At 32.3% G+C, this 15,654-nt stretch overlaps 3 protein-coding genes across 5 annotated transcripts in view; 2 read left to right on the top strand and 1 right to left on the bottom strand.

Annotated features, from left to right (window-relative positions):
• Positions 1-15,654, top strand: part of LOC127868950 (uncharacterized) — a 350,197-nt gene that overhangs the window by 320,468 nt on the left and 14,075 nt on the right. The window contains exons 1-4 of one of the 3 annotated variants that reach the window (XM_052411167.1): positions 10,891-11,588; positions 13,853-13,929; positions 14,370-14,403; positions 15,468-15,556. The exons of 1 other annotated variant lie outside the window; for it this stretch is intronic. In XM_052411167.1, coding sequence (XP_052267127.1) covers positions 11,451-11,588; positions 13,853-13,929; positions 14,370-14,403; positions 15,468-15,556 — 338 coding nt within the window. In that variant the 5' untranslated portion in view covers positions 10,891-11,450. Of the gene's footprint in view, positions 1-10,890; positions 11,589-13,852; positions 13,930-14,369; positions 14,404-15,467; positions 15,557-15,654 lie in introns of those variants that run through there. One more of the 3 variants, XM_052411169.1, reaches the window with a different exon arrangement.
• LOC127868951 (uncharacterized) overlaps positions 1-15,654 on the top strand; it is a 340,228-nt gene that overhangs the window by 310,499 nt on the left and 14,075 nt on the right. The window lies entirely within an intron of this gene.
• On the bottom strand, positions 91-10,776 carry LOC127868952 (uncharacterized). The gene is made up of 9 exons (XM_052411171.1): positions 10,342-10,776; positions 8,514-8,606; positions 8,232-8,262; positions 5,160-5,314; positions 4,452-4,867; positions 4,039-4,208; positions 3,764-3,880; positions 3,394-3,603; positions 91-2,944 (listed from the first exon to the last, which is right to left on the bottom strand). Exons 3-9 carry the CDS (start codon positions 8,232-8,234, stop codon positions 2,078-2,080), a joined length of 1,938 nt encoding a protein of 645 aa, XP_052267131.1. The 5' UTR covers positions 8,235-8,262; positions 8,514-8,606; positions 10,342-10,776; the 3' UTR covers positions 91-2,077.

Genomic DNA, 15,654 nt, shown 5'->3' with positions numbered 1-15,654 from the left:
TAAAGATTGAATGAACCGGCTCCTCTCAGGTGAGCGAACTGGGGCCATCTTGGCCCTCTTGTTAAGAGAAGACAGGAAACAAGATACAAGGATATTCAAATTGTTTTATTGAGCATAAAATATAAACCATTGAAACCAAAAAAATACGGACATAGGTATATATTCATGTATTCACTTGTGTAACTGTAAAAGTGTTATCATTCATAATTTGCATGAGTTGTCAAGACCTAAAATACATTATTTATATTAGTAACATTTTAACTAAATAAGTATATTTGTTCCAATGAGATATAAAAACTGTTAAAATCCATCATTATAATGTATATAATTACAAATTGTTATGTATATATAACAATATTACACCTCAGAGATAATGGTCCTTCTATATCTACATGTATATAACCGGTTTCAGTCTGTAAAATGCCATAATGAAACTTGAGAGTATATGGACCACTCAATTTGCATTAAATTAACCAAAAATATAGATATAGAAGGACTAATATCTCTGAGGAGTAAAATAATAAAATATTTATTTCTGTTATTGTTAAACATTAGTTGTCATAACTTACAAAATATTCAAATGTAAATAAATGTTTAGAAAGCCAATAAGTTGTTTCTTGAAGTGAAAACAACATTATTCAAATCTAAAAGAACCAGTATTTCTATTCTAAAATTATATTAATTACAACATTGCAGATGTACTGCAGGGCTACAAACTTCGGGATTTAATTTGTATATTTAGGTTCTATTCCATAAACAATCATACAACACTGTACAGTGGTGCAGGGAAACCTCTTCAGTGTAATATAAGACATATTAAACTCCACTTTGGTCCCAATTGCATTATAGTGACCAGCCAGGCAGTCACAAACTGTATATGGACTGAAGCCATATGACCCTCAGTGGGGTTTACTATTTCTTAATTTACTAATTACAATTCGTTTTCTTTTCAATTGACATGTGTACTAGCTTCTGTCTATGTAGAAAATGATCCTAACAGAAAACAAAATGGAACTAGAGCTTTGTCACAGACATGACAAATACCACCACATGCCGCATTGACACAGAATATTTTGCACGTTGTCTTCACAAAATAAGAAAAACTTATTTACATGTTTGGTGATTTTAAGCACATCACCATTTATTTTACGTTCTAACAGCAACAGTAATAAGCAGTATATACAAAGATTATAGCGTGATTGACCCAAAGGTTGATATATGGACTGACATACTGACAAAATTTCACTCCTATATACCCCCCTAAACTTTGACTGTGGGAGTATAATGAAGAAGAAAACGCGCTATATGTGAACGTATCCTTAAACAGAGATGTGTTTGTCAGAAACACAATGCCCCCTTATGGGCCGCTTTTTTTAAATTTACCTTTGACCTTGAAGGATGACCTTCACCTTTCACCACTCAAAATGTGCAGCTTCATGAGATACACATGCATGCCAAATATCAAGTTGCTATGTTCAATATTTCAAAAGTGACAGACTGGCCAAAAACAATATGCCCCCGATCATTCAATCCGGGGGGCATAATAATGTTCTAAAAGTGTTGTCTTGGGATGATATTCATTCATAATTGTCTGTAAAAGTAATCATACTTAACACAATGTTAGAAAATATTGAAAAAATGTTATTTCAACAAATATTTTCTTGAAGTACACAACAGTCTTACATATTATTTTGAAGTTGTTCTGCTTCAAAAGTTGAATAAGCCAAATTCCAGTCAAACACACTTAAACGTTAAATTGCCAAGATTCAAAATATTTAATTCATCTGACCATGTATTTTTTTCCCTCAAAAATTAAATCTTTAACACAGGAAGCTAATTTTTATGTACTGTACAATACAAAAGTATCAAATATTGCAAAATAAACATGATTGTGTTAAATAATTTGAAAAGTGAATGGATTTTCAAAATCAAGTGATTCATGACTGAAGATGAATCTCTTCAATGTTTGCTAACTGATGAATGCCTGAAGATGAATCTCTTTAATGTTTACAATCAGTGGAATGGGAATAACAAATGTCCTGCGCACCCTTTAAGAGAGACAATTATAATCACACATCTACTCATCATTATCATTCTCAACAGTTGGAACATCCATTAACAGTCTCTGTATTTTAGACATGACAGTTGTTTTGAACACTTTGCGATCAAATGCAAAGGGAGACTTTGAAAGCGAGTCGGGCAACATACTTGGTTTATCCTGATCCCATAATCGTAAACCCACGAGTTTATTGGTCAGAACTTCAATGTCAATCTCTTTGCTTTTCAATTTGTGAGTGGTTTTCACTGTTTTTGATCCAGTCATTTCATCAAAATTTTCTGCAATTTCTAGCATGACTGGGCCGGCTTTAGTGATACCTACAATAGATTTTTCTGTTTTGTTTGCACCTAAAGAACGGATGAGGTTTTTCAGGTATTTTACTTCATTTTCTTTCTGCATATCTGCAGCTTTGTTTTTTCCTTTTCTTCCTTTTGGATTCACAAAAGTTGCTGCACGAACTTTCAGGGACATGTATGGTGATAGAGTGTGCTCCGTTTTCAAAATATAGTCAATGCATTCAACCATGTACTTGGACAAAACAGAATGACTGTAGAAGAATGGTACCATATGTTTAAGTGTAATGTTTACACGTCTCATATCCCCTTCTCTTATAGCATCTTTCATTTGTATGACAGAAAAATACCACTGAAGAAAATTTACTGCATATGTTTTCAATGTGTTGTCTCCGTCTTCATGTGACGACTTCAGATTGAGGGCAACACCACCAACTTGCACTGTTACACCTTTCCTGATGTCAGTTGTTGACACAGCTACTGTGTACCTGGCATTGTTTATGATTAAGGGTATTTTTAACATTGCACTATGTTCAACAGCAACTTCAAACTTCTGGTTCTGGACTGTGATGGTGACTCTTTCATCCGGTTCCTTGAAGAAAATTAGCAGATAAATGACACTCAATTTAAGGAAAAGAAAACATGTTCTAAGGGTGGCTTGATATGAATGGATGAAACTATAAAAAAAGAAGATCAAGTCTTATGCAAAAATAAAACTCAGTGCAAACCAATACCTCTATACATGTAAACAGTAAAAAAAACAATGAAATATAATTTATGTTTGAAGTGCTATTAACATAAACAGGCATTATTAAAAAGACATTATTTTTGTAGCCGTAATACAGTAAAAATGTTACATAAATGTTGTGAATTATGTGCGAAGGAGCCAAACAGTTTGGCAAGCTTCAATTAAATCTTTTTCATATTTGTGTGATATGTGTCAGCTTAAAATACCAAAATAGTCGGCAAAGTCTTGCCTTAAAAATATCAGCAATGGGTGTTTGTTATATGAAAAAAATATGAAGAAAATGCAGTATTTACCTCAACCTCAAACGGAATGAAAAGGTCAGACAAAACCTCGTCCATTATCTTGTTGAAGACCTTGCGTTTTGGTTCGACCGTCCACATATTGATGGACTCTTTGATAGCAGGGTGTTTGGGGAAGTCCTCCAGGGTCTCCATGTTGAACTTTGATAAGATGTATGAATACAGGTAACTGGTACCACATGTGATAATGAAGTCCTCATGAGCCTAAAAAATATTCAAATTGGGTTACTTGTTTGTTCCCAAAATTAAATCTTATAATATATCTTCTTTTTTTTCACAATAGCATGTCCATTTAATCTGTTTCTTAGTGTTATTCGTGGAAACAAATTGTTTCTTAATGTTACTCATGAATTTTTTAAATTACCTTAAAACGGCTTTTTACATTCCCATTCACATTAACCCTTTGAATTGCTATCTTCAGGTTGGCTAGTGTGCCTGGGTCTCTTGCCTTGCCAAAGTCCAAAAATTTCTTACACAGCTTCTGTAATTATGTACATAAAAATAATTAAGTTAAAAGAGCAAACACAAGAGATATTTCAAAAGCGAAATAAACATTTCATTCACATATTTTTTACATTTCTTCTAATAATATTCATAATCCTTAAAAGACACAAAACAAGAATAGTGAACAGGACATACTTCAAGATAATCTTGTAGTGTGTGGAACATCTCAATAATGACTGGATCAAGATGATCAAATCGTTCTGAAGTAGTGTGGGCTCCAGCTCTCAATGACTTTGCTCCCTCAAGTCTTACGCGTGTCAACTGATCTCCACCGACAGGCACCCTTAATGCAGACAGCTCTGCTCCTAGTTTATAATAACACATACCAGTATTCATATATGTATAAATTAATGCAATTTCCTTAATACTATTATAATAGACTGATGTTTAAAACAAATTTCCTTTTAACAACAAAATGCAGTTTTTTAATGAAAAAGAAACAACACTGACTTAAAAAAGTAAAAACTACATGTACAAGGTGTTCATGAATCTTGACAGGTAACATATATATCTATAGCACATAAATTAAATTAAATATAACAAAATACCTCTTCCAGTTTTCGAGTACCATCTGTTGATGTACTGTTCATATTCATCCATTATGTGAATACAGTCTTGATAAGATGATTCGTTGTTTAGACTGACAGGAAGAACAAATATCTTGGATTTTTTAGCCATGTCTTCTTCAAAATCGTGAGGAATATGAAGCGGAACAACACCTTTCATCCATTTGAAACCATTTAATTTCAGAAGATCTCTGGCTATAAGGAGTTTAAGTGAGTCTGTAAAGTATGTGTACTCCTCTTGGCTTGGAACAAAGTCTTTGACTGACAAGTTAATGTTTTCTTTACTTGGAGTCACTTTACTCAGACCTGTCAAGTTCACCCTATCTATTGTGAAGTCTGATGCAAAGAAGTGGTAATCTTTGTCCTTTGATGATAATCTGACATCATTGGTTTGAACTCTGTGGAACAAGAATTTGTGTATTAATTATAAATGTTAATGAACCTATATATAACTAGATACTATACATTACAATGCCTATATTTTTCAGTCAATACGTTTTTGGTTGAATGTTGTCAAATGATATTGACATTGAGATATTATTTTATTTTGTATAAAAACTCAACAATACATTATTATGTTAAATGTAAAGGTAACTGATAATATTTGTAAATGGATAAAAATATATACTCTTTTTTTATACAAAGTATGAGTTATATGATATTAAATTTAAAGAAAGAAATTAAAACTACCGAATATCCAAGTTGTCTCCATTTAATTTTCCATCATTTCCTGCTGACACAGCTTTGAGAATTCTCTCTTCAGCCTCTTCTCCATATAGATTGATGAGGTTTCTCTTTGAGTGCTCTGTCAGTGTAAGATGGACAGTGTTCAGCTTTGTCAGCAACTGAAAATATGCATTCAGATTGTTAAAAAGCAAAACTAATACAGATATATTTTTTAACATTAAAGGGGCATATATATTGACAGCTAATTCTGTATCATATTTGCAGAAAAAAGTATTGATTAAAAAGTATTTACTATACGTTTGCTTAATTTCAAACATATCTGAAAAATTTGTATTTTAAGAATTGTAAAAAGTTGTCCACTGATCACTTGTCGCGGACACAAGAAAATCCCAGTAAGCAGTAAAATACTTGTGAATGAAATGTACTTTAGCATACTGCTATATGCATGCTCACTGACAATAATAGACACAATAATAACAAAACATCTGTGTAAAAAATTCACTGTGGGGCATAAGTTCAAGCTCAATTTGGACATTATTGGGAATAATCTTTTGTGAAGTTTTAGATATATTTCTAAAATGAGTTTGTCAATAAAGTATTGTTCCTCGTGATTTTGTATTCCTGTAACTGGGGCATTGTGTTTTTGAATATCTGCTTTTTAGGTAAATAGCTTCGATATGCCTCTGTAATGTTGTTACTGTTTTAACTGTTGATGAAACACATAAAATGTTTCTAATATGATATAGATTATGCATCATCACATTATCATAAACACAAGGGTATGGATAATACAGTATGCAAACAGCTAATATTTATGAATGTACAAGAATAATGTATTAGTGAATTAAGTGAATGAGTCTTAATGAACTATTAATGTTTTAATGTTGTAACATAAGTACAGGGTTTGTAAAGCTATTTAGAGAAATTATGTATATTAACATAAGGAAACATTACAATTTATTTTCATATGCAAATTATAATAATTTCTCTTAAACTACATGTATTCATTAGAATTAAAAACCTTTAATTCTTTGACACTTAAATTTTGCCTGACACTTCTAATTTATTTTTTTAAGTTACAAATAATAGTATCTTTAAAACATAAATATTCAAACCCCCAAGTGAACAACCTGATAAAGTTCATGATATTTCTTCAGGAAAACTAGTCTACAAGAACTTTAACAAGAGGCCCCAGAGGGCCTGTGTCGCTAACCTGAATAAATTAATGCAATATAAAGTTTAAGTCTCACTGGCAGAAAGCCCTAGGACTTTAAGTTTCTTTTGAGAAGGAAATGTTTGAGGATTTTACAGTATAAATATGAGGAAAACATTTTGGCCACCAGGGCGGAGCTAATTTTGACATCACAGTCATAATTTGAACAATCATGGTAGACATCTACCAGATAGTGTTTCATGCCAAATATCTAGGCTCTAAGCCTTGCAGTTTCATGGAAGATCTTGAAATTGTTGATATATACATGCAGGAAAAACATTAACAACCAGGGCGGGCTTATTTTGATCCCAGTTTTGATCCAATCTTTGTGGAGACCTACTACACCATGTTTCATGCCAAACATCAAAGCTCTAGGCCTTGAGGAGTAAGAGAAAAAAAAAAGTTTTGATTTTTAAAATATATTTTTAGCTCTGTTGACCAACTTATGCAGCAGACAGAACAATTTAAAAAACTTTGTGAGAGAGTCATCCCAGGATCATTCCTGTGAGGTTTCAATAAATTCTGGGTAGCAGTTAAGGAGGAGAGGTTGGTAAAAAGATAATGGCACTGACAGACAGATGACAGACAAAACAGTATCCTTAAAGCTCTCCATGAGCATAATTATTATTCCACGTTGAGCTAAAACTGCAACATAATAAAACATAACAAGAGCTGTCAGGAGACAGCGCGCTCGACAATTCGATAGCTTGACAGTATAATGTAAGCTATCATGGGGAAATTGTTTATATTCAATAATGTCAAGATAATATAGTCATATTCTAAGTGGAAGAGGGCCATAATTGAAACATATTGATCGCTTATGTTTTAAATTAGTTGTACTTTATAGACGATTCTGAGTTCAGGTATGTTTTCCACAAGCTATTAAACATTTGTAAAACATAAAACAAAGTAATAAGATTTTATTTCTGAATTCAAGTTTGATAGCAATAGCTTGGGTGGGATGGTCCTTCAAATATGAAATAAATATTTGTGTTTTTTTTACATGTTTCAAAAATAAATTCTTTTTGGTGGAGGGTTGGAGAGGGGGGATGAGTAGGAAAGCTCCACTATATGTACATATATATATATAGTCGAGCTAAAAACAAAGATTTTAAAACAAAAACAACTTCATGCAATAGAAATAGTATAATATACAGAGTTTGCTATATGCATAATTCAATACATGTGAAGAATTTCTTTCCAAAAAACTGTTCTATATCAAAGGATAAAAACTCCACTTCTTTTTTTAATGAAATGCATGCAGGATGTTCTACTTTTTTATTGAATAACCCTTTGCATGCTGGGAAATTTGTCGTCTGCTAAAATGTAGTCTGCTGAATTTCTAAAATTAGCATTTTCTTCGATTTTTTTTTCAATGAATACTATCAGAATAGCAAACAGTTTGGATCCTGATGAGACGCCATGTTCTGTGGCGTCTCATCTGGATCCAAACTGTTTGCAAAGTCCTTCAAAATTCGGTTCCCGCACTGAAAGAGTTAAATGAGGCATTGTATAATGTTTTTAACATTATAACAAATGGGTGGAATGCAGACACATGCAGTAAACTTTCTACATGTTGCAAGGGTAAAAGTTCTAAGCATTTTTAACTGTTCTTCCTTAGTTTTTTTTTTTTTCTGAATAGATTTGTTATAGTATGCAAAAAAAGAAATTACATCATCATTATAACTTTTAAAATTTTAATGCAAAATTGCCAACTCTTACCCTTGGTCATATCAACATTCATTAACAATTTTTCAACATTTTAACATGTACCCTATTATCTGCACTGTATGCAAGAGCAACTGTTGAGAACAATCGTTGTATACCAGAAACTTTGTTGTTTCGGCTGTGTAATATCATACCATATACTGTTGCCAGTGTTGCAATTTTTGAAACAGGGTCTTGAATTTTACTGAAGGCTATTAACAATGACTGAAAAAGTAAAGGGCAAGTCTTACTAAATTCAATGACAGCCCTATTGAACAAATGTTTATCCGTCATAGTTTTTGACCCACTTGGAAACAAAACACTATGTTTATTTGCAACTGAGTTCATTTGATTCTCAATAAGTGTTAAATTTTCAGAAATCTCAGGATTTTTAACAATGTTTTCTGCATCAGTTTGAAAATTCTCATTCTCATTGAGTTCTTCAACAGAATGTTTTGCATAGCCATGCTCATCTCCAAATGAAATTCGTTTTCTGCTTCTTTTGTCACCAGTGCTGAGTGATGATGATTCTGTTTTTAAGTTTCATATTAAAACAAATCATCAAAATGTTAGTTAAATATACATGATATCAACAAGCCAATAACATGGTACATTGTAAAGCATAAAGCATACTGAATGTTCTGTATCTCTGACTATTAGAATACACAAACAGTAAGCAGTAAGTTTATAATATATGTATGTAAGTTAATTTAAATCATTAAAAAAATAAACAGCATCAAATATCCACCGTGTTAATGTGTACTGACAGTACCGGAAATTAAATGGTGTAAAATCTACTGTTTTGATTTGGGTATAAAGATATATATCTTGAAATATGAAATAAATGTAAAGCATGAAAAGTAAATCAGTCAATAATTAGCAGAAACCATGAAGATTTGCCCAAATGTTGGTCATGTACTTAATCAAATACAAAGCTTCTATTAATTAAGACTAATACATAATTTATAATCATACAATGCAGTCTTTAATAGAAATCAAGGACCAACTAATTGTATATAATGAGAATACAATACTACTCCAGCAGCCGGAGTTTCACTTCTTTATATTGTACACTTGATTAGGAATAACTTTTAATGTCTACAGATTATTAATTTATAAAAGTTGGAAGATTATGTGTCTTAGTGGATGAAACTCATTATCAGTTATTTTTCTGCACAGGAACATGTATTTAATGCCTGGCTATCTTAACAACAAAGTTTGTTTGATTTGAAAATGAAACACCTCTGTGATTACTGCAAAGTCTCTAGTAATAAATAGAACACTGTTTTTATATTTATTTTCCAATAAGTCTTTTATTATAAATAAGGATTGCTCTGATGCTCGTTGAAGGGAATAATGGTATTATCATAGTAATATTCTTGTTTGAACTTGGTTACATATACATATATGCTACACTGTAGCATTCAATTTTCAAGGAATGATATTGGACTTTTTTTTCTTAAAAGATGATTGGCATAGGACAAGTGTCATGGAATAAGGTATGCGCCTATAAATAAAGTTAAGGCCAGATGCTTAACAAATTTTGGTCTGAAAAATAAATTTTAAAGGTGAAAGTAAAAAAAAATAATACAAAATAGAGGTTGTAACTTGTGTATTGTCTATTAAGAGTAGATCAAGATAATTATTCAGCTGCATCATTTTATGTTATTTAAATAAATGCTGATATTATTACATGTGTAAGTGCAATCTAATCTACTTTTAGTGACAACATTAATTTATATTTGTATTTTAAAAATGCAACTATTTCAACTTGCGATGCTTTAATGAATAAAACTCTGCAAGTCAGATGCGTCGCCAGACAAAAGATTAAGAGCCAACAATAAAACTGTTTATTAGTTCTTTGTTTCTTTATAATCATTGTTGTTTTTTTGCAGTGTTCATGACAACTTTAAATACCTGTCAGTCATTTGGTCTGACAGAATTTGTCAGTCTGAACAAATCATTGTCAGTAAAACAAAGTTAAAGCAAATAAATTTCTAAAATTGCTAAATACTATATTGCTAAACTGTTATGAATAATTTTTATTGTATAAAACTTTTACTTTGTAGTATGTTTCTATTGATGCATCTGTACATGACTTTTAAAGGATTATTTATGAACAACAGATAAATTTGCTTCAGATTTTCTTGTCAGTCTACAGGGAACATGACTGACAACGCCGAAGAGTCTCCCCTTCAGGTTGCCTTTTCATTATGCATTTTTGAATACAGTGTAATCTATAGTACTCTTATACATTACAATTACCTGTCAATTTTAGTTGTTTCAGCTTCTCCACTGACAACAGTATCTGGTCGGAGACCTTTTGTCTTGGAGAAAGGAGGCCGCGCTTCGTTCGTTTGACATTTTGAATGATTTGCCTCACATTTTCATATAGGAGTTCAGTTTTTGTATTTAAATTTGTAATATAGTCAATACAATCACAGCACAGAAACAGATGATTTAATATGATCTCAATGTCAATACTGGCATCTTTTACTTTTATCAAGTTTGTTAATATATTGTGAGAATTTGCAGATCTACATTTATTATTATTTAAACAATGCAATCTTAATACTGACGAGCTACAAAAGACGCATTTTATTTTATCTTGTTTACATGGTGTTTGAATGGTTGGGGCCGCCATCTTGTTTTCAAAAGTAGTTCCAAATCCAATATGACGGCCGCCTACGTACATCAGAGAGACGGTGTGGTGTAGCCCACTGTCCGATGCGTTCAGATTGGTTCGGCATTGTGTACATTTACGACAATCGCAAGCGAAGATGTCTATTACGCATGCGCACAACGCATAAAATCGACATTTTTGTGACTCAGAAATAACATTTATTTATTTTGGGTGGATTTTTTTCTGCATAGCGTGTGTAGCGGGATTAAAACTTGTATTTATTTGTTGATACATTTAGCTTGTGTTTGTGACAAGTGTTTTATCGTTATCGATTAGTTAATTTGTACCAAATTATCCAATGTAAGTGCAATTAAAATTCAATTAAGAAATAGAACTGTAAATTTCGAATGATATACGAAAGTGGTAATTTAATTTAAGTTTACATTGACAACTGTTTACGATATGTTTACGAAATGTTGCATTGAATTCTACATCAGACTGCTTATTGTTGTGACCTATATGTTCCTTTAAAATTCAGTGTGCGTTCATTTTTTATGTTATGATAAAATGAATGTAATTAAAGAGAATTAACAATCAACTAAAAGTCACACTTTGATAAAGTGGCTACATCATAGAAACTGACAATATGCCAAACAGACAACATAGTACCTCATCTCCACTGCTGTTGGATACATCTATAAAATTTGGGACTTAACAAGACATAAACCATAGCCACAAACTGTATGCAGCCATGGCCAGTGTGTCGGCACAGTATAAAACATGCGCCTCTCTCCTAAGCCAACCAATTAATCCTGTCCACATGTCATCATCATCTATAGCTGCTTTACACAAGAATGATCCTCCACCTAGTCATCACATAGAGCAAAAGGTAATTTTATAAAATTTAGGTGTAGTTTATTTGTGTCTTCAGAGCCAGCCACTAGGTAATTGATAATGATATGAGCCAGTATGGGTTTGCACTTTGTGTTAAGCTGAGAATGGAACAGTTAAAGATTCTCTCTGTACAGATCTAATCATCTAAATGTATTTGTGTGAAACAGTTGTTTCCACTTATCAAGTTATAAATACAGTTTGGATGGATTGGTCATTGTGGGCTCGGGTACTACTTACATGTACCCTGGGTACTCTTAAGTAGACTTACATGTACCCAGGGTACAGAAAATATACTTACATGTACCCGGGAGTTCTAAGGCTAAATTGGTCATTGTCGGCTATTTTTTTTAAATTAAATTATGTTCATATTTATGTCAATATTCTGTAAAATAACCTCTATATTTTTGAAACTCCTGCTTAAAGTGATATTGTGGGCATTTTTCACTGTTGAATTGAGCTGAAAAGAATTAACAGGTCAAAAGAGTTAGTTAAAATGTGGTTACTGACCAATTATCTGCAACTCATCATGCTAAGAGTTGTTTATAAAAAAAATTATTTTATATTTGATATTCTTACGTGACCCACCCAGTCCTGTTAGCCGAAATGATCCGTAAAACAAAATTGTGTCTTTGTGTCGTATGAACGAATCTGCACTAAAACTAAATTTAGGTGCAATCGTATGTGCATTGTCAGTTGTCAAACGAATGTACGGTTGATATTCAAATGCATTATTTTTCTCTTTCCTGGATATTGTTTTAGTATGTTGATGCTGCATTAACAAATATAAGTGTATATTAAGTTAAAACACCAAAAATAAACAACGGTTGCGATAGACACCTTTAAACTGTTAGATGCCCAAACTATAACTTTAAAGAGCATGTTGACAAAGTTTTTTGTTTTTTTTCTAAGATAATTTTGTTTAGTATTCTGTAGAGTGTTTTAGGACATCAGATTTTGGGTGGTCATAGTACTCTGGTACAGTCAAAGTTGGCAGAGTGCCTGTTAGTTTATTTTCCATATGTTTCCGTACATTTAAGTATACTTTGGATTGCCCAGGGTAAATTTGAGTAGTACCATAGCTGAAAATGACCTATCGAGCTACAGTTTGCTTTGGCAAAAATGTGTAGATCCACAGTGCGGATTGTTTATTTTTTTCACTTCATTATAAGATTAAGGAGAACTTAAATCATAAAACTTATCTGTGAAAGAAAGTATTTTAGGGCCTGAAATGTACTTTGTTGTCATAAATGAGTCAGCTGCGGTCGTGGTGTGTTTTTGTTCAAGTTTGGGTCCGATATACGGCCCTAATCGCAATGAAACAAGTATATATTTTTGTCAAATGGGACCTTGAAATTCCCAATTAATGGTTTCAAAAAAAAAAATACTCAAAATTTAGTGTCTCGTCCATCTCTTTAAGTTGAACCTTAGTTAATATATTATTGAGAACATTTTAATTGTCTATTTGGAAGTATTTTTTAGCAAAACAACAACAGCACTAATTTCCCAATTTTAGTCAAAATGCCTGTAAAACTAAAAGACCCAGCCCCATTCCCAAAATGGTTGAAAAAACACTGTGTCAGACACTCATAGAACTGTTGTAGACTGATTTATTGTTAAAGATTTGCAACACCAAGGATTTTAAAATTAAGGGAAAGCCTATGTGTAACGCCCATACCAGTTTCTCATTATGCACTTATCAATTTGTACACATGCAATATATGTATTGTACTAGTGGTCTTTAAGTTTTTTAACCTGAAAAATAAAGTTTAAATCCTAACAATTTGATATACAAAATCAGGGGTATGACTTTATACTATCACTTCCTCAGAGGCCAAGTAACTTTGAACATTTACTTGACCCCCCCCAACCCCCCAACGGAGAAAAGTTGCCAAATCTTTAAATTGTTTTGTAAATGTATAACAGGGAATTGGTGAGCAGATGTTCCTTAAAGTTAACCTCTGGGTAAAAGGAGGTTCATCTTTGACTTTTGCAGTCCAAGGGATGAGTGTGAAATTGTTTTATTTTATATACCGGTAGATATGCTTAGCAGGCTCAATATATTATATAAAATACATGCAATTTAGTTGTGAAGTAATTTAAAAATCTGTATACTAGTGTAGTGTAAAAGGGTAATAAAAAGGCACTTGGTTACATGTAGCTCATTTGGTAGAGCACAGTGCAGATGTTTTTGTGTCTAGTCTCTCGCCAAGCACACATTTGCTCCAAGGTGTACCTTAATGCTGATATTTTGTTTCACAGGCAATTTGCGACACACAGGACACTCAGTTCAGCAAAAAGTATTCTAAGATGCAGGACTGTCTCGAGTCTTCAATCAGGTACTGTACCAGGACTCTTTCTTAGCTAGGTCTAAGAGAAATATGTCTAGACATGGTTTATAGGTAGAATATGGTTTCTTTTTTATGTGTGGAGTGGGGGCATCAGGGCTGTTCTTATTCTATAGCTGTAGCCATATAAATTATAGCCTACAGGAAAACTGCATGATTTTAATAAATCATTTAGAGAAAAAAATTTTTTTATTTATATTTATGTCCATGTGGGAAAAAGCACTGTACATACAGAGTTTTAGGTAAGAATTTATAATACATAAAACTTTGCATGTTTACACTCATCAAAAACTATAATTGTACAATGTACGTAGTAAGTTTTTTGGAAGTAGGTCACTAATGTGTGTGTGTTAAGTCTCGTATTTGATCAACCTGCACATTCATCATGAAAATTATATACGTACTTAACAAATTTAACATCTTTGTTTCAGCTTTGAAAGCAGGAGTAAAGTTGCAAGCATTGTGGTAAGTTAAAGGGGCCTTTTCACAGATTTTGGCATATTTTGAAGTTTGTCATTAAATGCTTTATATTGATAAATGTAAACATCTTAAAAGCTCCAGTAAAAAATCAAGAATAAAATTTTAAAAAAGGAAAAAAAGTAGCCGGTACCAGGGCTTGAACCAGTGACCCCCGGAGTCCTGGAGTTAGTCTGAAGTAAAAACGCATTAGCCCTCTCGGCTATTCCGCTGGATATACACAGTTAAAGTATTTTATACCTTATATAAGCAATGTTTGTAGTTTCGTAAATTTAAACGACAACAACAGGAACTCTCCAAATTATTCAATCGTTTCGTGTTGCAACGCTTTATAATTTTTAGGTTTTCAAATAGTCAAAAGATGCATATAATGGCTACATTGGACTATGGTAAATGTTCAGTAATACTGTTTCCTCACAAATATCATAACTAAAACGAAAATTTGCGAATCTGAAACAACTTTTTTCAATTTTGTCAATTTACCAAACCGTGAAAAGATCCCTTTAAAATTATGAGTGGAGCTATAAAATATTGTATGTCAGATTTGTATAACCAATAAAAAACTGCATTTTACATTTCATGAGCAAAACATATAAATTATATACTTTATAAATAGAACTGGTAGTATAACACAATGATTGTGTTACAATTTATACATATTAGGACATGATTATTCTTCTGAACAAGGCTTCTCTTGGGAAAAGTGTATACAATCAATTAGGGTGTTTCAGGAAAAAAGATCTTTGAATTTTACTACCACTAAATTTAAGGGACAGAACTTACAGTTAAAAATATATAATGTATGTACATGTATACCAGTAGCTCTTCATAGACTTATTTACAAGCGAAAACATATAAAATATTACTGCATTATATGCACACTTAACAGCATCCTTAGTAACCTGTTGATTCATAAAATAAGCTGCATATTTCAAAGTTATTTTAGATTTATACATAAAAGAAATTAGGATTTCTAATTTTTTGTTTGTGACCAAAACCATGCAATTCGGAAATAATCAGTTTTAAATTGTTTCATATAATTGTCAATCTAGGATCAAGTGTATCGCTTGGATGACGTGGAGAAATTGCTACTGTATCTGAAGCTACCAACAGGGGTCTCCAGGGACGATCCAGACAGGCTGTGAGTGTTCACTTAACTGTAACAACTATTGGCGCTGATCATGGTGATATAATTTAATTGTCCATCAGTGGTTCCATCAGGACTTGCCAGCAAATATA

Source organism: Dreissena polymorpha, chromosome 2, assembly GCF_020536995.1.
Source record: "Dreissena polymorpha isolate Duluth1 chromosome 2, UMN_Dpol_1.0, whole genome shotgun sequence".
Classification (NCBI taxonomy): domain Eukaryota; kingdom Metazoa; phylum Mollusca; class Bivalvia; order Myida; family Dreissenidae; genus Dreissena; species Dreissena polymorpha.
Note: the sequence above shows the minus strand (reverse complement) of the source record. Positions and strands in the feature narration are given on the sequence as shown.